This window comes from Cheilinus undulatus, linkage group 8 (genome assembly GCF_018320785.1).
Source record: "Cheilinus undulatus linkage group 8, ASM1832078v1, whole genome shotgun sequence".
NCBI lineage: Eukaryota > Metazoa > Chordata > Actinopteri > Labriformes > Labridae > Cheilinus > Cheilinus undulatus.
This window is the reverse complement of record NC_054872.1, coordinates 49,594,002-49,616,795: the sequence shown is the minus strand read 5'-3', so window position 1 is coordinate 49,616,795 and position 22,794 is coordinate 49,594,002. Positions and strand designations below refer to the sequence as shown.

Sequence of the window (22,794 nt, the reverse complement as noted above, 5' to 3'; positions counted from 1 at the left end):
AGGTTTGATAAAAGTCTGATTGCACTCGCCTAGTTTTCACTACTTGTTAAAACAATTTCATTTAGCTCTCCAGCACTGATTGCAAAAGTTGGAAAAACAACAAAAACTGAGATTCTAGTTTTCCTGATCTGTCCCAGTAATACTCATCAAGAAATGACTTGCAGAAGTGCTACTGTTTCACCATCTTCATCTTGTTTTGCAGCTGTAGCAGGGGCTCAAACCACAGGACAGGAAACTGCATGGGCTCTGCAGCTTTAAGTGTGTGACCTTTGTAAGAGGAAGTCTAGGTGAAGTTAACCGACAAAAGTTTTGTGAGGTAAACTTTGTTTCTCTACATTAGAAAATTTTGTTTTAGGTGGTCAACTAGAACTTTTTGTTCTGCCAAATAAAAATCTCTCATTTGATTCAACAATATATAATATTCAACAATATACCAAATGTGTGCATCAAACTGATAGGACACAAAAGATCAACACTGGGAACAGATATCTGCTCATACCACAGCTGACCAACAATCGTACACAGGGCAGATATGAAACTATGGGTGCATCCTGTGCATGGATGGATGGACAGATCATTGCATGTGCTATGTGGTTGTTTTAAAGTTTGTCAAAGAACAGAAATGGCAAAATGTCTGAGATTATCATAACCTTTGATTTATAGATGGCTTAATTTAAGATCAAACTGTGATAATGGAAATGAATTTCATCATCTTTTTATGAACAGTTTCAAAGCAAAAATAAAAAATCAAATGTCAAGACACAGTCTTGTAGAGTCTTGTACAGATGCTAGAATAAAAATCTGAAAAATAATTCGTACAGATTTTTAAAACAAATTCTCAAATTCAAAAATATTTCCATAATTTTAAAACTTTCTCCCAATTGAGAAAAGCTGCTTATTGTGTATTTGTTATCCTTATTAAAAATATGGCACAGCTTAAGAAAATGCAATTGCCTTTAAATATCAAGACAAATTATTTTCAGTTAAACCAGCAGGTTATTCACATGATGAAAAGCTTAAAAATTTAGGGTGAACTGTAGAAGTTTGTTAAAGTGTGATTAAGTCCATACAAACGTGTAAAAACGTATAAAAAACACCGACCAATGTCCTCTTCATTCAGCTCCAAAATAACCTCTTGTTAACTAATGTTCATGTTGTTAATCGTTGCCTTATCATCATACAATTCCACATTTTTCTAAATATAAAGCCCCCAGGACTCACACTTTTTGCATCTTTTGATGAAAGAGCAAAAACAGCTGTTGATTTATGTGAGGCAGCAGTATTTATCCACCTCAGCCTCTGGTTTCTCCATGTAAAGGATCCAAACACTGTGGTGTCTAAGGCACAAGCCCCAGTCTGTGACATTTCACCATGTTAGTATCCACTGCCGATCAGACATTTCAGTCTTCAGTGTCTTTAGTAAACTGGCATCAGGAGCTCTGTAATTGGCTGGGTTTAGTGAATTTGCTCTGCAGGAACACTCTGGGGACACACAGCCCCTCCTTCTTGTTGACTGTCTCTCTCAGGACGTAGTCATTGGAGACACACTGGAACCCCGTCTCCTCGAAGAGCTCAGCAAGTAACTCTAGAAGCAGAAAGAAAGAACAGAAAAACACTTTAGATCAGGGGTTCTGCATACTCTCCACGTTTACTCTGTATTTTCTATACTTATTTGACATCAGCATTAAAGAGTAGGGTGCTTATCATGTCAAAAGTAAAAATGTAAAATCTGACCCCTTTTTTCTGCTTTTTAAGCAGCTTTTTAATCACTTAATTACAATTACAGTAAAGACAAGTAATTTGTGATTAAATAACAAAATATTTTGATACGAATAAAAGTTGTGGGCTAAAGCAGCAAAGGTATTTATCAAAAAATCTTTACTGTAAGAGAGCAGGTGTAATGTTTTAAAATGAGACCGTGTTAACAGGTGACTTTTCAGCCGATTGTGTCAGCGGTTGTTCTACCTGCAGCATGAACATTTTCTGTAATGTCTAAGTTATGTTTAGAAGATATGAATTCACTGAAAAACGAAGCAGAGGGGCTCTTTAATGTTCTGATATCAGTTATTAACCAAGACAGCACACAGAGGACAATACTTGCAACAGGTCTGCTGTTGTTTTTGCTCCTTTTCCTTTCCATCTTACTCCTGAACGATCAAATATGTAATTTAAAAGACAAATGGTCGAGCTCCTGTGCAATTGAAATCTGTAAAAGGCAGTTATTTAGATTCTCTCAAAGCCAAGGATGTGTTGGCTCTGTTTTTACCTACCTACCTAACTACCTGCCTGCCAATTTATCTCAAATGTCTGCCTATCAACACATCTGTGTATCAATTTACTAAGCCATCTTAACAACACACAAACACGATAAGTCACTGACCTTTAGAGAAGAAGTAGGATCTGGTACCATCTTGGCGGACGTAGAAGTTTTCCCCCAGCTTACTGCCGGCTTTAAATCGCAGCATGGCGTGATCGTAGAGGCCGTAGTCTCTGAACAGGACAATACCGCCAGGCTTCAGCACCTTAAAAAGCATATTTTTGTTAAAGAATATCATCAGAGCTCAGACTGACTTTACTTTACTTACTTTAAAAAGCACAAGATTATTATAAACTACTTTCAAACTTTCCCCCAGACATTCAAGGAGTGTTGACAAGCTTGCTGTGTTTGCCCTCACCCTGCAGATGTTCTGCAGAGCCAGCTTCATCTTGTCAGGATGGACAGCAGACAGGACAAAGATTAGAGTGACGACGTCCACGCTGCCCTCCAGAATGTTCTCCCTCAGATCATCTTTGGTCAGATCACACTGGAAGGCACTGCAGCGCTCAGGGCAGTACAGAGGGTTTTTCTGTTAACAGGAGGAATATAAAGGGTTTAAATTTGACTTAAGAGATGTAGTGACCTCTCTCATGTTTGATTTAATTAGTGGGGATGCTGAGTTAGCATCCACACAAGGGATGCACCGATCGATTGGCCAAAATCGGTATTAGCGCCAATTTCCTAAATTTTAGGAGACTGGCGATCGGCCGATCCTTGTAAATAAGATCGGTGGATAAGATCAGTTTCATATGCCTCTACCTGCTAAAATGTGAAAAATGAAAGACTAAAGGAACTGATATAATTAAGTAGTTTGGACAGCAATGCTTTAAACTTTTCATTTATATTTGAGAGAACTACCTCATGTGCAGTTAAAACAACAAGTTTGTATTGTTTCACGGGTATTGTTCAATATTTTTCAATAAAATAAAATTAGAACATTGAAGGTGTATGCTGTCAGTTATAAAAAAAATCGGTATCGACCAAAATCGGAACCAGCAGGTCAGGCTTTTCAAAGATCAGTGATCGGTGATCGGCCAGAAAATTGCAGTCGGTGCACCCCTAATCCACACTACTGAATTTTTTGTTGGCCATTTTCTTTATTATTATTTTTCCATGGTGGCTATCTCCTCCTTCATACTTAGTCGTATCGACACCGTTTAAACCTCAAAAAAATTCAGTTTCTTCGTGATTTGACTGGTATGTCTTTTCTCATTTCTAACTTTTATAATTTTTTTTAGATATTTAACTTTGTTTAACAATCTTAAACAGATGGCAAAATTTTACAAATCTGCACTTTTTTCAACTCCTCATAACTTTGGCATTTCTTGGGCTATTTTCACTATTTTACTATCATACTCTTCAGCTTCTTGTGTTCTTTTCGGCTATTTTTCCACTATTTTCATGATATTTAAAGCTATTTCTATGCCTTTTCAGCCATTGAATGCCATTTTCAGCTACTTTGAGATTTTCAGCTATTCTAAGGCTACTTTCAGCTATTCTTAAGCTGTATGCAGCTATTTTAGGCTAATTTCCGCTATTTTTAACCTTTTTAGCTAGTGAATGCCATCTTCAGCTACTTTTAAGGCATTTTAAGCTATTTTCAGCTATTTTTGTGCTTTTTGGCTATTTTCAGCAGTTCTTCCACAAGTCAGCCCTCAGCATCCCCACACAATTTCAGCTGAAATTGCAATTTTGGTCCAGTTGAAAATATTCCTCCACAGCCAGGTGCCCTCTTCTAGTTTATTACATAAATGGTTTGATGAAAGATCTCTTACTTTGACAAATTCCACAGCTCGTGGGGAGAAGTCACAGGCATAGACAAAGATGTTGAGGTCATCCTCCAGCAGAGGGAAGATGCAGTTTCCAACACCACAGCCGGCCTCCAGCAGCACGAGCTTCTGGGACTCAAACTGCAAACCGAGGCAGGACAAAGACAGAAAAAATGTCAAAGACATGCTTTAAAACACTTCATCACTATTGTGTTGCTTCAAGTAAATATATAATACAATGAATATTCTTAATGATGGGAAACTTTTTTCCCTCTTAATCCCTCAATAGGAAGGTGATCCACAAATTCCACTCACCACAGATGCACTATAACCGACTGACTGATGTACTTTAACATGTCATGAATGCACAGCACCCAACCATCATAGGTTTGTTTATAAGCCATCAGTGATACAGTTACAGTCTTCCAACGATACACTTTAACATAAGCCATTAAAAAGCTATTCCACTTGTATTGTCTATAGCACAGGTGTCAAACTCAAGGCCCGGGGGCTAAATCCGGCCCATGGTGCAGTTATACCCGGCCGTGCAGATCATATGATATTTTTATTTTAACTGGCCCACCAGTATGAGGTCTGCAGATTTCCTCCAGTATAAGAATGTGAACTTAACCTTGATGATTTATAATATCCTTGTTGAGTCATAAAAATTAGAAAAAGGAAACAGTAAAAATAATTTAATAAAAAAGTCAGATACGTGGGGAAGAAATATGTGTTTTCTCTATAGTTTCAATTTTGCATCTCACAGTTATGACTAAAAGTTATGGTTTTGACTTTTTATCTTATATTTTTTACTTTTAGATTAATAATTTGAATTTTCAAATCCTATGTAGACCTTTTAAAGTCATTATTTTGACTTTTATCTCATGTTTTGACCTTTTTCAACTCCTAACTTTTTGCTCATTTTTTTTAACCTTAAAAACGCATATTTTTTTATTTTATTTCATATTTTGACATATGAAACTCATGATTTCAATGTTTGCCTCATATTTTGACTGTTAAAAATTATGATTTTGAATTTTATCTCAGTTTTGACTTTTAAAATTCGTGGTTTCAATGTTCTATCTCATGTTTTGCTTTTTAAAACATTATTTTGACTCTAAATGTCATGTTTTTACCTTTTAAACTTATAAGTTTGACTTTTTATCTCGAATTTTAAGTTTTTAACTTATCATGTTCACCTTTTAATCGCAAAATTATTTAACATCAGTGCCAAGTTTTTTACCCATAATCAATTTCTGGTGAAAATAAGGTTGACATTTGATGGTTAAATATTGACCCTGTCAGGCCCTCAGGTTAGACCCAAATTCAGAATCCGGCCCCTGCTTTGATTGAGTTTGACACCCCTGGTCTATAGGTTTCATCATGCATGGTAAACCTTTATTTATATTTTGGCCACATAAGTACATCATCACTACCTCAAAAACAAAAATATTTTCATTTTTATTTTCACTTATCTATTTTTATTTAATTCTTAGTTTTCAGTGTTCAGAATGGTAATGTTTAGGTAAATCAGTGATTGAATCATATTTAATAACTAAGCAGGCCTATGTAATACGATATACAGTGCTTAACAAATTTATTAGACCACCCTAACCCTAACCAAAGTAAGTTATCCATGAATTTTAAAATTTACTGATTTACAAAAAAACTGAAAAAACAGTAAAGCACATTATTATTTCTTGATGAGTATGTCAAATTATAGTTAGTTACTTGCATTCCTGAACAGAAAAATTAGTTTTAGAGGTTGAATGTTATGCTTGATTCATTTCTGACTTCTCAGAGAAGCCCAGTGAGCCGGCTCAAATTTGGGTGAATTCAGTTTGAAATCTCTCATTCCTGTTCAAAATGGTAAAACGTGGAGAGCTCACTGAAAATGAAAAAGTCCGCATTAAAGCACTTCATGATGTTGGATAGTCTCTGAGACAAATATGACAGGTGGTCTAATAAATATAATATTGGGAATAAAAAATGTAATAAAATGGGAATCAAGAATGAAAACATTAAAATATGAACAAAGAATAAAAATATAAACATTTGAGTAAAAAATGAAACATTAAAATTGGAATAAGGCACAAAAATATAGCATTATAAAGATGGAAAAGGGAATAAAAATATGAAAATAAAATTAAAGAATAAAAACATTAAAATGGGAGCAAACAATAAAAATATAAAAAATGGGAATAAAAATAAAAGTATTAAAAGCGGAATAAATAAAAACATTGAAATTGGAATAAAGAATGTAAATATAAAACTGGGGAAAAAGAATAAAAATTCAGAAATGGAATAAAGAATACAAATATAATTATGAGAATAAAAATGTAAAATTTGTATTTTTCAGTTGATTCCTGATTTTAAACACTGCTGTTTTCTATGGAAACTTTCAGCTGAAGGTGTTTTTGGAGCGCACTTTTCCTGCTTGGGTTTTTCACTTTTCACTACACAGCATATTAGCATCAAACCTGACCGCCACAGAAATATCTAGATGTCAGTCTCCCTCTGGCTGAGATATACGTACTGATCGAGCCAAAAAAAAAAAAAAGTGTACATTTGAAAGAAAATAAAGATATCTATACAAAAATATGTGAATTAGACTATTATGAAAATTTCTTTAGTTGATCTGAAAGCCTAAACAAGTAACATTTTTCAACAAATAAAGACAAGAAGTTATCCAAGTGTGGGTGCCTAGGACTTCTGTTTAATGATGTTTATTAAGTAAAAAGTATTGAAAACCTCATCAGTAATGGCGACTGGCTAAATCACTGCATCCCTATATTCCGGTACGGTAACAACAGAACTGTTAATTATTTTTAAAAACATGGATTTAACTAATCTCAGAGTCGATAAATACATATATGACAACATATAACGCGACGTTTTTATATTTGGCTGACTTTTTCTCACCTCCCTGCATGCTTTGAGCTCCTCAAACTCTCTGGTGGTCCAGTGTCTGTCCTTGAAGAAGTTAGTGGTGTTTCTCTTATAAAATAAATCCCAGTTTTTCTGAGCCTCCTTCTCTAACTTCATCTGTTTGAACTCTGACACCAGAGCTCTGTCACTGCTCAGTCTGTCCAGCTCCTCAGGGGTTAAAACCCGGGCTGAGGAGGTTTTGGACTGTCCCGGGACATGTAGAGGAGATAACCCGTCTTCTGGTTCAAATTCTTCTTCATGGGGTGAAGTATTAACACCAGCGGGAGCAGAGTCACCGTCCGTCTGTGCCATGATGCTTGAACGACCCCAGGGTTAACGGCTCAGCAGTGTCAGTCAGTGAGGTTATCAACAGATTCTCTATGGAGCAGAGAACCAGCCAGCCATGTTTCATTCGTCTTTAGTCACTGACATCACTAATAACAACAAAAAATTAACATGAGAATTTGAAATTCGTGTACGAAATCGCATTTTCCCAACATTTGGCATCCATGTTGTCCGTCAATGAAAACCTTCCGTGTAAACCAAACCCTTGCGTTCAGTGTGCAACGGAAATTTGAGATTGAGTGTGGAAAATCACAACCATAGCTCTACAAAAGCGTTAAAGGTAGAGGAAAAAATACCTTAAACCAAAAAATATGGCAGTTTATTCTGGAGAATCATTACCTAACACCTTCAGTGTTGACTTATCGGCGAAAACGACTATAACGTCCAATATTTCACATTCCCCCGTTTGTTTATTATTCACGTTAACACGTTATGGTTTGTAAGCCACTTAAAAACGAAGATAATACAAAATTAGATATTAAAAAAAAAACACACACAACTCTCAATTCGAAATTCTGAGAAAGTAGGTCATAATTAGTCCTATTTATGAGATAGAAAGACGAAATTCTTGAATAATAGCAAAACTAGGAGGTTAAAAAAAGTAAAAATTTCGAGATATAAATTTGAAACTATATGATAAAAAAGTAGGAGAATAAAAATAGAAAAACTCATAAGATTAAAAGAAAAAATATAGAATATAGAAGTCGATAAAAGTCGTCATTATAAGATGTTGAAATTATGAGATAAAGTCAGATTCACGTGGAAAAGGCCATGATTTTGAGACAGAGAGTCAAAATTTTGAGATAATAGACTTAAGTATGACATTTTCAAAAAAGTCCAAACTGAGATTAATTTACTTATCTCCGTAAAGGATTATTAAATGCAATCAAAAATTCGACATTTCCTCATTATGTTGACTTTTAATTTTCGTATTAATCACCACACTGACTTTATAATTTCACATTTATGACTTATAAGCTCGTGATTCAGATTCTCTTTCCCATATTTAAGATTTACTTTCTTATTACTTCGACTTTTGTTTCATAATAATGCATTTTGACTAATTCTGAGTTTTCTTTTATAATAATCCCTTAAACATATCAAAATTTTTCTTTTTTTCAGCGGTAGAAATGGGCTTCCATCACAAATAAACAGAGAAGGAGAACCTGTTTTCGGTGGTTTTCGACTGTCGGACCAAACCGGAAAAGGCGGAGTAGAGTGACGTAATGGATGTTTTGCTAAAGGTTAGCATCGGTAGGCTAACTTTGTTTTGTAGTTGGCGTCTCATGCAGCTCCCCCTGAAGTTTTAAGGTTGAGATATTTTGATCTTCGGATTATTTTAGATAAATGTGAGCTCATTTTAGAACAAACGGAGACATGAACGGGAGTACCAATCCGCTGCTGGACAAAGAGGAGCATGTTTTGAAGCTCGGAGAAAGCTTTGAAAAGAGGCCAAAATCTTCGTTTCACACAATCAGATGTGAGTATGGAAAATAAAGTTATTTATATTTTAGATAATCTAGTCACAGAAAGTTTGTAGAGTTTAAATCAAGGCGTTGGGAATGATCAGTCAGCTCACATGGACGAGGAGGATGTCTATTACACAACCTGTGGATAAGTACATTAAGTCATTTGCATACAAACAGAGCTACACCCACTGCCTTACTGCTGCTGCATTCAGTGTTTATGCTGCTGTACTCAGTGGAGTTTAGAGGGGAAATATAAATATTAAGGTTTAAATAAGCAGTTTAACTTTATACAGTATGTGACAAAATTTAGTATTGGAATGTTAGTACTCAGAATATCATCAGATATAAAATACATCATAACAGACCAGTGGTCACCAAGATCTACTATGATGTAAACTGAGAAAGCAAGGTCTGTCCTCACAGATTCACAGAGAAAAACAACCAACATTTACTTTTAAATTGATATTATTCAATCTTACCCATGTGACACAAGTTTGAGAATATCTGCAATCGATTTATTAATGCCTGTCAAAATTTTTAAGATTATAAAAGATGTGTTCAACAACTTTTGCAGCCTATTACAGTGCTTTTCAAATGACCCCTTTTAAGGTTGCCAGGGTACGCAGAGGTTCACAGAAACTTGACATGAAGATGGAGGAAATATGACAAAGAAGGATCCAATAACAGCTCTATTGGTGTCAATTATTCCCACATATAGAGAGCATCAGAAAATAGTCACACCCCCTTCCCTTTTTTCAATTTTGCAATGAGTTGTTTGAAGTCTGTTTTTCCCTTATTAATCTACACTCAGTACCCCATAATGGCATAGTGAAAACACATTAATATATATATTTCAAAGAAAAACCAAAAGTACCCCACTGACATAAGTATTCAGACCCTTTGTGACAACATTTTAGCTCAGGTTTCTCCCATTTCTCTTGATCCTTGCTGAGATGTTTCTACACCTTAGAGTCCACCTGTGGTAAATTACATTGAGTGGACATGATTTGGAAAGGCACACACCTCTCCATAGAAGGCCTCACAGCTGACAATACATATCAAAGCAAAAACCAAGCCATTAGGTCAAAGGAACTCCCCCTGCAGAGCTCAGAGACAGGATTGGTTTAAGGTACAAGTCTGGGGAAGGCTACAAAAAACCTCTGCTGCACTTAAGGTTCCCAAGAGCACAGTGGCCTCCAGAATTCTCAAATGGAAGAAGTTTGACACAACCAGGGCTCTTCCAAGAAAAACTAAGCAAGTGGGGGAGAAGGGCCTCAGTAAGAAAGGTGACTTAGAACCTGCTAGTCCCAATGACTGAGATCTTGTACAGAGCTGGGTCAAAATTTCAGAAGAACAGCCATCACTGCAGCCCTCCACTGATCTTGGCTGTTTGGAAAAACCTTCAAGTTGAAAGCTAAGTGTGCTTTCGTGTGTTTTGCACTGAGGAGATGCTTTCATCTGGCCACTGCTTTTATGCCCAGATCGGTGTAGGGCTGCAGTGATGGTGAATGTATATACAGTTTTTAATGTGTAAATTTGCCTGATTGGTTTTAATGCTGCAATGTGTACGGTGTCTTCATTTCAGGAAATTCACACTGAAGATGGACATTGAAAGTTTAGCCAGTGCTATTCTGCGAGTATAAGATAAAGACACCTGTTTCGATACCTTTATGTCAAAATGATTGTCCCAGACTCAGAGTTAGAAATGGGAAGTTTAAACGTGTTAAAAGTTCCAAAAGTTTTGACAATCTTAGGTAGAACTATGGAGTAATAAATATTAGACAAGTCCAATGTTTGGACCAACTTATGACCTCTGGATGCTCAAAAATATGATTAGAAGATGTTTATGTGGTTTGTGGTTGAGCTTCACCAGGTGACATCTGTGAGAAAATTAAAAAAAAACAAAACAAAACAAAACACCCTCCAGTCTAGGAGTTTTGCATGTCTACAGACCCCTCTGTTTCAGCCCTGCTCAGATCAAGCTGTTTCTGTGTCTGTGCTTTAAATGTTACTGAGCTGTTTGACTCCGCCCCTGATGACGCCCCACTCATGAAATGGATGTGGCTTTCCTGATCCTCCTCTCAGCTGCGAGCTAAGAGGAGGATCAGGAGAAGAGGGAGGGACTTTCTTCTAAGCAGTTAGGGCCAACCAAACATGTGGGCGGGGCTAACCCCCCATATGACATCATAAGGGGAAAATTTGAGAACGGCTTGTTTTAGCACACATTTTCTGGGAGTTGGTGAGGGGGGGTTCTGGTACTTGAGGGGATTGTGGAAAAGCCAGGGACACATTTCATTTAGAAAAGCATGAAAAAGTGATTTTAGCATAATATGTCATTTTTATACTAGAAAACCTCCCTGTATATGACATCAGATTTAAAATATAGCAGTAGTAATAGCCACTTTATTTTAGGGCTGCAACGATTAGTCGACATAGTCAAGTATGTCAACTATAAAAATTAGTCGGCACGGAAATTCAAGTGTCAACTAATCGTATTATTGTTTTTGATATTGGTAAATCAAATACCGGCTGGTAAAAACTAATCTGTACTTGCAGTTCACTACTCAAAGAAGAGAGCCAGCCTCACACCAGAACATGTTGACATGTTGTTCCTGCACTGCAATTTAAAGAAATTATAATCTATTGATCAGTCACTTGGGCTGGAAGGTTTATTTGTTTACATTAAGCTTTGTCCTTTTGGACTTTGGATGGGCAATTTGCTTTATTGTATGGACATACCAGTCACTTTAAAGAAAGCCATCCTTTAGTTATATGTAACCTGCAAGGCAGGGAAACTGCTACCATTTAAATTGCTACTATTTACGTAAAATGGGGATCAAAATAGCATGCCAAATAATCACGATTAATCGACTAACCGGGAAATTTATTGATAGATTAGTCGACATAAAAAATAATCATTAGTTGCAGCCCTACTTTATTTACAGGGCAGACTACTTAAAAATTTCAAAACGGTTCTAATTACATTGTTATTATCACCTTTATTTATATATATATATATATATATATATATATATATATATATATTATACATTAATCTCTTCACTGCCATTATTTTTGCTAATGCTAGCGTTACAGTGATAAATGTTAATGATGTAATATTAATGATAATGGTCTGTTATAAAAGGCCACAATAGAGAGTACAGTTTAGACCTGCCCTCTCTGTAAAGTGGTTTGAGATAACTTCGGTTATGAATTGGTGCTTTACATTGAGGTTAAAATTAAGAATATAAGGATATCACAGACAGTATATCCAGAAGCACATAAAAATGTGTGGGCATGCTGGTTCTCTTTTACTACTTTTACTGATTCTATCCTGTTATTTAGCTGTATAGTCTCTTTATAAATTAATATTATATGATGTCTTCCTGTTTAGATGACTTCAAACCAGCATCTATCGACACAAGCTGTGAGGGAGAGCTGCAAGTCGGGAAAGGAGATGAAGTCACCATAACACTACCTCACATTCCAGTATGTCTGTCTGGTCAATATTCCCTCATGTTCAGGAAGTTAAACTCATTGTTGCGCGTGTAGCTTTGTTTTTATCACTCTGACATGGATTTCTGAAATAAAGCCTCGAAAGTTAAACATAGGCTCTTCATTCTGAGATGATTTTTGTCCCTCCAGGGCTCTACTCCTCCCATGACAGTATTCAAAGGAAACAAACGGCCCTATCAGAAGGACTGCGTGCTCATCATCAACCATGACACCGGGGAGTTCGTACTGGAGAAGCTGAGCAGCAGCATCCAAGTCAAGAAAACCAGGTAATGGGTCATAGATCTGGGAAAAAAAATATTTGGTCAAAGTTGTCAAAGGTTACACGCTGAAAGCTCTTTCATAAGAAAACAGTTTGTGCTATTTTTACTTTTTCTCACCCTAGCATTTAGTAGCTTTTTAAGCAGCAGTTCCTGCACAAACTGGAATTACTTTTTCTTTTTGTCTGCATGAATGAAGACACTTTAATGTACTTGGTTATCTCTGGCTCCACCTGTTGGACACTAGTTATAACTACATTACTTTCAACAGGTTATCCAATTAACTGGAGACAGAAACATGTACTTAAAGAGGACATTCCTACAGCTGAGAATCAGAGAAACTGAGAGGAAATTCTGATATTAGGAAGTTCTTATTGTGTTCACACCTTTATCCATGTGTGTGTGTTTCAGGGCGGAGGGCAGCAGTAAGATCCAGGCTCGTATCGAGCAGCAGTCGGTCCGGTCCAGTCAGCCCAGCTCTCAGTTCAGGGCCCCTACCAAGCCTGGGGCGGGGGTCAAGACCTCCCCGTCTCCTTCTAAAGATAATCCCTCCCCAGAGCCTCAGCTGGATGATATCAAGAGAGGTGAGGATGTTGAAAGATAATGCTTAACCTCAATGCAAATCTTATCCTAAAGATAATTACAACTCTTTATATAAACACGTCAATTTAATATTCTTTAAGCTATGCAACAGTGCTTCCCAAAGTGAGGGCTGCGGCCCCCTGGTGGGCCCTGACAGTTTGACTATTAGAAAATGTAAGGGACTTTAGATACCTGAAATAAAATCAAAACAATGCGGTTTATTTCTCTGAAGGCACTGATGAATTACAATTGCCAGGGAGCAGCAGCAAAGTATTTCGGTTAACACTTTGAGTGTCATGTCATGTCATGGATGTAAGCAGCCGTGTCTAAATGTTACCCATACAGAGTCTTTTCTGCTCCCTGCTGTTTGCAGAGCTGCGGGCTGAGGTGGAGGTGATAGAGCAGATGAGCAGCAGCGGCAGCAGCAGCTCCTCTGACTCGGCCAGCGCCTCGGGAAGCGGCGACGACAGCAGCAGCAGCGACGGCGAGCACGACGCCCCACGACCTCTCAGCCAGACCTCCCCCAACCGCCACCCAATGGCTAATGGAGGAGCCGACCGGCAACAGGGAAACAACCAGCTCATGAACACGCTCCGTAAGTGAAACCTGTTTTTTTAAAGGCCATTTTTGGTGCTAGTAAGTTACTGTGCAAGAGTTTGTCTGTCGCTCAAAAAGAGAAATTATCCTACACTAGGTGCCTTGAACTTGCATTTCTACTGCTGTTTTGTAGCAAAGTTTAAAATATGTGGCATTAGAAATGTATTTTCCTTGTTCCAACAGCATGTTAGTAACACAAATCTCTCCACTCACAAGAGCCTCAAGCAGCTTCTGTTCCTGCTCCTTTTATCCCTTTTTGTCTTGTAAAGGAAAACCCCAACAAGACTTGCCCATAGTCTTTAAATTAATGACTCTATATCATAGAAAAGTATATTTATCTGAGCCTAAATGCTGTCTGTTCCCTGCAGGAAACGACCTTCAGCTCAGCGAGTCTGGCAGCGACAGTGACGACGACTGATCAGCCTCCACTCTCGGTCCTTCACTGTGATTGGCCGACCCCAGCCGTTCATATTGGTTTGACTGTACTTTTTTATTTTATTTTAGTACATCCTTTAAGCTGGTTAGCTTGGAGCTTTAAGAGTGTATTTTTTATTAGATGTATATTTTGTTTTGTATGGAAACTTTAGAAGAAAAAAACTTTTAATAGAGAGGTTTGGAAGAATATATATTAGAGTGCACATACGTACATATTTTCCACACTTAGAGCAGCTAGTTTTATCTTGTATCATCTGTTTTTGTTGGTTTTTATGGGGAGATGAGAAGATTGTTCTGATTTATCACCCTCATTTTATCACCTTGTGGTATTGTCTAGCAGAGAAGATTATGGGAAGTTTCTACGCATGTTTGTTGTGTTTTTATCAGTTCAGCTGAAATACAAGAAAGGCAGACTTGCACAGACGCACAGACCCGGAGACAAATGATAATGAAAGAACGATTCATTGTTTCATCTGCTTATTAAATGTGTTGGGATCTGTAAGGAGCGTTAAAGCTATCAGCTGCGCTTTCTTGATCTTAAACTTTTAATTCTTCTCTATTTTAAGTATTTAAACTCCGTTTTATTGGTACAAAGGGATGAATCTTTACCAAAGCTGCTGTCATGTAAACAACTCCAAGTCAGCAAATCCCTAGAAAAGAGCCAAACTCAAAATATGTTTTCTTCTTAATTAATATTTTCTGACCTCCTGATGACATAAATATCTAAAACAGGCTCACAAAATTGTTTTTTTTCTTTCTGTATAAGCTAAGTAGATTCCCTAAACTACCTTTGACTTAATGAAGGTTTCTTTAAGTTTAAACCTCACCCAGTTTTGTAAGCTAAGTTGGATCCAAGTAAACAGAAAAGCTTGAACTTCTTGTCTTTTAAAATCTCCTTTATCAGCTCAGATGAGTCCCATACTTTATTATTAAAGCAGAGGAGATCTTAGGAGCTTAAAATGAGCATTATAACATCAGTTCTGGGCACATTTTGGCTCAAATACATAATGATAGATACACCATCCCTGAGATGCATCTACAACACTCGATAGCAGTTGTGTTTGGTCTTTCATGGGATTTGTTGATGATAAAAAAAAAGAAAATGGAATTTATCTTGCTTATATTGTGGAAAAAGTAGTCCAATTGTTCCCTAAATTAACCTTCGGGTTTGTGTTTTTCTTGATGGTATTCTACTTAAGGGAAACTGGTGTCAGAGTTTTGTCATGTAGGGCCTCATATCTGTCTGACAACATGCATTTTATGTTTAAATTTGCATTTTTCATCACTAGGGGGCAGAGAAGCCTCAAAAATCCATAGAAAAAAGACCTGAAACCCATACCAGCTCATGATGTTGTAATGGCTTAATATGTTAGCCAACAGTTGAATGTAAGTCCAGTATTCATGTTCCTTTAATCTCTGGTTTGATCATGGAAAATATCAGCTTAAAAACATTTAAATACACAGCCAGTTTGCAGCTGCAGTATCAGAAGTAAGAGGCAAAATAAGTTAAAATGCAGAGTTTTCACGATTATTGAAAGCACTGGCAAAAATATATCTTTGCAGTAAGGGTGTAATGGTACACAAATGTTTTGGTTCAGTAAGGTTTTCAGTTTTGAAGCCATGGTTTTGTACATTTTAGAAAAAAAGCACTACAAAATTTTCATTTTCCCTCGTACACATTGTAGAAAGCAGTGGTTCCAATCTTTGTTTCTTTTGGACCCCCTATTCATATCTGAGAAAAGCTAAGCCCCCTCTAGACCCACCTGGAAAAAGTACACGTCAGTTTTGATTGTTTTCACTGACAAAATCTCAACATGATAGGCCCACATAGACTTGTTCTTGCTTTCAACTTTTAGAATTTAGAATCTCTTTTTTTTTTTAATATAATACAGAGATTCTCTTTGTTTTTTAATCTTTTAAGTTGGCCCTAATCGACTGTGTTCCATTTTGTCATCATCAAAATCAGTCATGATTTTTAAACCACATTTGTACATCTTATTTTGACAACGTCAACGACAGACAGAGTCTTGTGCCCCCACTGAGATCTTTGGCGCCCTCCCTAAACCAGTGTTTCCCAACTATTAGGTCAGATTATTGACATCTTGCAGATTTCAACAGTGGATCAATATTTTTAACCAATAGGAATGACTACTAAGTTTGGGAGCAGTTAAGGAAGATACCTATCCTGCAGTAGCTTAAGTCTTCAACCTACTCACACCGGCAGCCACTAAGACTTTTTGTCTTTCCTGAAGACAGTTCAGGGGCCTGCATTTTGGTTTAATTTGATTTACAATGCAGATGTGCTCAGAGGTTAAGCTCCCCTTTCCTTAGCCAGAGCTGATGTATGTTTGTGCACCAGTTACAGTGGTGCATTCCTACTTTCCGGTCCAGGAACTCACATTTGAAGTACATTTTTTGAATTAGTTTATGTTTCTAATGTACCAAAAGTTCTGTATAGAACTAGTTCAATAAGATTATGTGTACCTTTACACCCCTTACTGGCAGCCTTATGAGCATATGTGTTATACACATCCTAAAACAATGGAGAAGTTTGTAATTTGCCTCTGCAAACACAGTTTTTAATTTGTAGATATGGCAGTTTTTTAACTTTAATATTCTTTTATGCAATATTTTCCTCATCCCACTGTAAAAGGGGTTACAAAAAAAGATGAGCTTTTTAGAGAATTACCTATAAAAATGGGGTTTAAGAATAGAATAAAAGGTTAAAATTTGACATATCAATGCAAAAACATACCTGAAATCAATTTTAAATCTGATTAAATCACCAGAAGGGGAAAAACATCTGAAAAGCTTTAGTTTTGTTCACAAAAGACCACTGTTTGTTTAAAGTGTGTTGTATCAGTTTGTCTAAAACAAAGAATATCTTATTTTTTTCATCCTAAAACTTCATATTGTAGTTAAACAATGGCACCATCTCATGCCTTACAGCACTGAAGTCTGGATCTAAAGGTGAATGTGTTGATTAGTGAAGATGCCAAAGAGTTGTTGAGCTGAAACTCGTGTTGACAGGAGGCAGGAGCATTCACAGTTAACAAACATGTCGTGTGTGTGTGTTAATGTGTCGCTTTAATTAGACACAGTTTGTGTTAATATAAGCAGTTCCCTCACTCGTGTTCGGTAAATATTGTTTAGTCCTCGCTTTTAAGACATATCATTTGAACAATCAAACTGAAGAGTTTAACTGCAAGATACCAAGAATTGATCACAGTTTAAAATAGTGTTTCCTGGTTATAAATGAGACATGTCGTCTTGTTATAGGAATCCTGATTCACTCAAAGTCTTGGGTTTTGCAGTGATGAGTTGTTACACCTTGTGTATTTGTAACCACACAGTACTGCAGCCATGACAGTTTTATTCTCATGTGTTTACGTTCGTTAAGCTCTCTCTGCCTGCTTCTCTCTGACAGTGATTGTTTAGAACCCCACAGCAGACAGACGGACATCGTAGTCCAAATTTACCTCTCTGGTGCTCCCTCCGATATCTGTAAGTCACTTCTGTTATTGAAGGCTGTTTGTTGTTTTGGTGCTTCAGTTCTCACGTCTCTTGTTGATGTAAATATGTTTGTGCAGATTTGAAGTGTATTAAAAGAAGGCAAATGTATAAATGAATGTAAATAGATGTTTTTGTCTTCAGAATGAGTGCTGGGTCTTTTCTTTGACTTCCGGTAAATCAAGAAACATAGCTATTGTTCACCTGTTGTCAAGCCCCGTCTTCTTTGGTAAATCTTCCTAGGTAAAACAAAACTTCTTGTTAATTGTAATCCTTGGGTACTTCATCAAAATGATGCCAGTCCTGCACCTTTATTGTTGAAAAGATTCCATCAAAATGAGTGGTGGTAATGGTGTTCTATCAGGAAATGTCAGAACCCAACTACCTTCATACTTTTGGCTGTTTAGAATTGAAAATGGTAAAGCCAAAAAGTTTACTTAACATGTGCTGGTTGTTGCTTTTCTTTATTAAAAAAATAGCAAGGCAATTTGAAGATTGACCAATTCTGGCTATTTTTAGGCATGCTGAGATTTAATTTATGGGTGCTTAAGCAAGTTTTGTCTAGTGAATTTAGTAGGGATGCACAATATTATCGGTTTGGTATTGGTATCGGCAGATATTAGCTTAAAAGGCAAATATCAGTATCAGCAGATATCAAAATTTCTGCCAATATTTACATCCAATATTTTGCCTGTGTATTTCAGCATAAATCGACTGTAAATTTTGTCCATATATATAGCAGTGATACTCAATGTGTGGCTCTTGAGCCACACGTGGCTCTTTTATGACTTAATTTGAAATATTATTCCCTAAGAAAACCTTTAAAAAGGGAAACTTTTTTTGCCCTTTTTCACCATTTTTGCCACTTTTCATCCCTTTAATGTACATGTTGCCATTAATTAGCTCTTTTTTCCCTACTTTTATTCCCATTTTGATATTTTTTGCAAATTTTTACCCATTTTTTTTACACTTTAATCCCATTTTTGCCCTTTTTCAGTTTTTCTCCCCATTTTCACCCACTTACTTTACCTTTTGTCATTAAATACCACTTTTTTCATAGTTTTGTTCCTATTTTAGCCACTTCTTTTGGCCACTTTTATCCCATTTTTGCCCTATTTCAGCCTTTTTTCACCCTTTTAAGCTACCTTTTGCCATTAACTACCATTTGTTTCCTATTTTTGCCCATGTTAGTCACTTTTTGCTCATTTTTCGCCACTTTAAGACTATTTTTTGCTACCCGTAACTCATTTTTTGGTCACTTCTCTCCCATTTTGCTACTTTCTGACCCTTTTCCTCCCCATTTTTGCACATTTTTACCCATTTGTGTTGCTTTTTGACCATTTTTGCCACCTTTAACTAATTGTTATTGCTACTTCAAGCTTTTTTTGCCACTTTTCACCACTTAGATTGTGGCTTTTGCAAAGGTATTTTCCAACAATTTGGCTCTTTGGTTGAGTAACACTGATATAATAAATTAGTGGAGTTTAAGTCTGAACCAACAGATCCATGTCAGGTGAGGTCTTTTTCTTTATTTATCCTCATTCTTTAAGCTTTAAAGTGTTTTTTTTTTTCAGGACTTCAGTTTATTTCCTTGGTTATCCTTGAACCTTAAAGTGTCCAAAAGGACTGAAATTCTTTTTTCCAAAAAGCATATTTAAATATCGGTATAAGCTAAAATGAATCTGTAAATATTGGCATATCGAATATCGTCAAAAATCCAACATCGTGCATCCCTAGAATTTAGAAATTTATGCAGATAGGGTCCCGCCCCCCCCCCGAAATCGTTGGTGCCCCCCCAGAAAGGGGTGCCCAGACCCCAGGTTGGAAATCAGGTCGGCTTAGTTTGTTCATTAACATGATAATTCAGGTGGCAGATGATCGGACCCTTTATCACTGTAAATTAAAGAATATGGACAAGGATTTGACATCCAGTCATAAGGTGGATCAACAAAATAAAACATTACATCATTGTCCAACATTTATTTTTACCTTGGCTTTAATTGAACTGTAAGTGTTCCTTGAAATGCACAACTTTCACCAGCAACCTTCTCCGGCAGCACTTTTAAAGTTTTAACAGTCAGAGAGCAAAGACAACAGAGATAAACTTTGATAAAAGATTATATTGCTGGTCTTAAATAATCATCATCACGTGAAACATATGCTAAGATGAACACCTTCAGTTTGATACGAACCACAACAACCTGTACACGGAGCAGAACACGATACAGTACTTTTTCCCTGCGATGGTGCAACAACAGAGTCACATTTCTTCAAACAGTAACACAAAAGTACACAACAAATACATAAATAGCTTTTGTTTCCCTTTAAATCATTTATCATACCCATGATTCTGGCTCTTGCTACGACATCATTTGACAGATATATAAATTAACATCAACAACAAATAATAATATTAATAATAATTAGAACAATAATAATATAAAGGCTGTCTGTCTTTCATATAAATCTGGCTAGCTTACAGTATGAACTGATGGAATAGAGATCATGAGGGCAGCTTTTCTGCTTTGAATCACTGTATTCCAAATGCAGGAGCTCAGTTTCCCACTTTTGAGTGTTTTTGAGAGTTGTTGGAGCCATTTCGGCTCAAACAGGAGTCCAGTGGCTCCTCCTAATTTCCTGATAGTCCATGGCAGAGCAGGCAAGCGTTCCTCAGGTGGTGGAGGCTGTAAAATCTCCAGAGTTTCCTCTCATGAGTTCAGCTCTTCCTAGTTGAGACCTCCAGTGGTGGTGGTTGGTATTACAAGAGGCAGCGGCGAGTATCAGCCCCGTCCTTACGATGTATCTCCGTTCTCTGAAGTCACTGCAGCATTCCCCTGTGTAGATACAGACCCTGAGTACCTCCTCATATCTGACCTCTTGGCTTGAGACCCTTTAGCGTCCTCCCACAGTCTTCTCGGCTTGCTTGGCCCCCTCAATCTGATACTAGCAATGGTTGCCCCTAACTGTCAATCCACCCCCCTCCCACCTGAATCACAAGGGTCACCGTCCCGGGCAGGATGTGGGTTTGATGCAGCGTCCCTGAAACAGCACCAGGTTGGCGGGGCAGTGGCAGCCAGCCACGCAGGGTTTGTGACACGGCCCGATTTCGTTCCAGTTGTCGCAGGTTTTGGTGCAGCCCGGTCCGCAGGTGTCGTACACGGCGCCGTGTTTACACTGAGTGGCTGAAAGAGGAGAAAGGTAAAAACTTAAGTAAGAAAATCATGTCTTAGAATAACAGATGGTCTCAAGGTTGTCCATCACATGCTTCTAATGGTCTAACATCTCAGGATACTTTTACAGTAATTATGAATGAATATAGGAAAAGGGGCAATCCATTGCAATCCAAAGCACACATTAGTGACAGAAATAACGAGAGTAAGCAGTAAAAGGCTGTATGTCAGCTAAAAAGTACCAATTTTTTCTCAGGCCAAAAAATCTCTGATGGTGATTGGACAAATACTCTGTCTGTCATATTCATTATGGGCCAATCAGAGAAACAAGACAAAAATGAGGTAGTAGGCATGTGCAGCTCCTGTAGGAAACTGAGCATAGTCTGTTGGTGGATGAAACTCATGCTGACGCCGGTTGGGAGAAGATCGAAAGCATCTTTTGTCATGAAAAGCTTTCAGTGCTGTTCTTCGCTCTTTATTTTATTTTAAAATAGCTACATCCAAGCTAAATGCTACACCAGCAGCAGCCATTGCTGTTGACGTCCAGTACAACTAAACCCCGCCTGTAGCTACCGCCTCAGTCTCCTCAAATCAAGCTGATTTTCTGTTTTCAGACCTGGCACAATTGTTTCTGAGTGCAGCTTTGTAAGATGGATCTACCTGGTGACAGAAATGAAATGTGGACAGTCTATCTACTTTGCAAGGTTACCATACAGTAAAATAATACAATCTAAAGTGACAAGGCATTCAGGGACAATGAATTAAATTTTTGTAGCTGTACAGAAACCCTGCAATGTCCAATTATCTCTATTCTATACACTCTACTCTAAAAATATGCCACTAGAATGATTGCTTGATATGTAATGCATAACATCTCTGCCGCAAAAAACGTTTTAAACTGCTATTTTGACACGAATTTCAGATGAAAGAAATATTGCACCTTTTGCAATTTTAAAATTGCAGCAATAAATGCAGTTAATTTCCCAGCCCTATTGGCACTGTGGATCACTAACAAATCCAAGTCCAGCCTATATTACTCTGTTTTTCTCCTAATTTGTCCATTTCCATAGAAATGTGTTTTAGAATGTTTTGTCACTCGGTCTGACTGATCAAACATTTTGTGCACTAAAAGTGACATCAGTGTCTGCTTCCTATAAAGCACAGCATCACCAGAGTTTCTTACTTGTGATACAAGCTACCCACAAATCATTCTAGAATTGCTTGCAACATGAACCAGGAAGTCCACCTTCAGAATGTTTTGCCACTCAGCCTGGCTAAGCTAGTCTTGTGCCCTAGCAGTGATTATGGTGCACATATCCTCCATAAAATACAGCATTACTAGACTTTCTAGCTTGTGCTGCAAGCTACCCACAAATCATTCTGGAACTGCCTGCAACACGAACCAGGAAGTCCACTTTTGACAGATTTTCCCCCTCCTTACAAGGAATTAATCCATGAACTGAAGACATTGATCTACTGCTAAATGCATCTTATTGCATGCAGTTTTTATTGGATGTAGTCCTCAATTCAAAACAAGAAGTAAGCAGCAGAGGTGGGCGGAGCCAAGCAGCACATCTCTACCCATCATCTTTCGTTATTGTGTTGATTTGAGAGCCCCCTGGTGGTGGTATTCACATACTGTGCATTTAAGCAAAAAGCCGTGTCACTCACCCATGCAGGCGGTGTCGGGCCTCCAGATGACAGGGACTCCTTCCCTCTCACAGGCTCGGCTGTAGGCGATGAAGGACTCACAGTAGCAGTTTTTATGGACCGGACACTCACACATATCCGTCACACATGACCTACAGAAGAGAGGATAGTGGATCATGTTACTCCATACAGATAACTTCATAGCTCAATCCTTTTTAAGACAAATGTGGACATATGTTTGATTCCATC

General features: G+C 37.4%; 3 protein-coding genes across 3 annotated transcripts in view; 1 reads left to right on the top strand and 2 right to left on the bottom strand.

Moving 5' to 3' along the window:
- Nucleotides 1-638: 638 nt before the first annotated feature.
- mettl6 (methyltransferase like 6) lies at nt 639-7,532 on the bottom strand. The gene is made up of 5 exons (XM_041792984.1): nt 7,009-7,532; nt 4,093-4,227; nt 2,676-2,846; nt 2,381-2,522; nt 639-1,585 (listed from the first exon to the last, which is right to left on the bottom strand). The coding sequence occupies exons 1-5, from the start codon at nt 7,324-7,326 to the stop codon at nt 1,431-1,433; spliced, it is 921 nt and encodes a 306-aa protein (XP_041648918.1). The 5' UTR covers nt 7,327-7,532; the 3' UTR covers nt 639-1,430.
- A 1,024-nt stretch (nt 7,533-8,556) lies between these two features.
- On the top strand, nt 8,557-17,868 carry eaf1 (ELL associated factor 1). Its single transcript, XM_041792985.1, has 6 exons — nt 8,557-8,839; nt 12,223-12,317; nt 12,474-12,610; nt 13,013-13,185; nt 13,557-13,778; nt 14,149-17,868. The coding sequence occupies exons 1-6, from the start codon at nt 8,737-8,739 to the stop codon at nt 14,196-14,198; spliced, it is 780 nt and encodes a 259-aa protein (XP_041648919.1). The 5' UTR covers nt 8,557-8,736; the 3' UTR covers nt 14,199-17,868.
- A 1,841-nt stretch (nt 17,869-19,709) lies between these two features.
- bmper (BMP binding endothelial regulator) overlaps nt 19,710-22,794 on the bottom strand; it is a 62,482-nt gene continuing 59,397 nt past the window's right edge. The window contains exons 15-16 of the mRNA XM_041794040.1: nt 22,567-22,697; nt 19,710-20,907 (exon numbers count right to left, since the gene is read on the bottom strand). Coding sequence (XP_041649974.1) covers nt 20,726-20,907; nt 22,567-22,697 — 313 coding nt within the window. The 3' untranslated portion in view covers nt 19,710-20,725. The remainder of the gene's footprint in view (nt 20,908-22,566; nt 22,698-22,794) is intronic.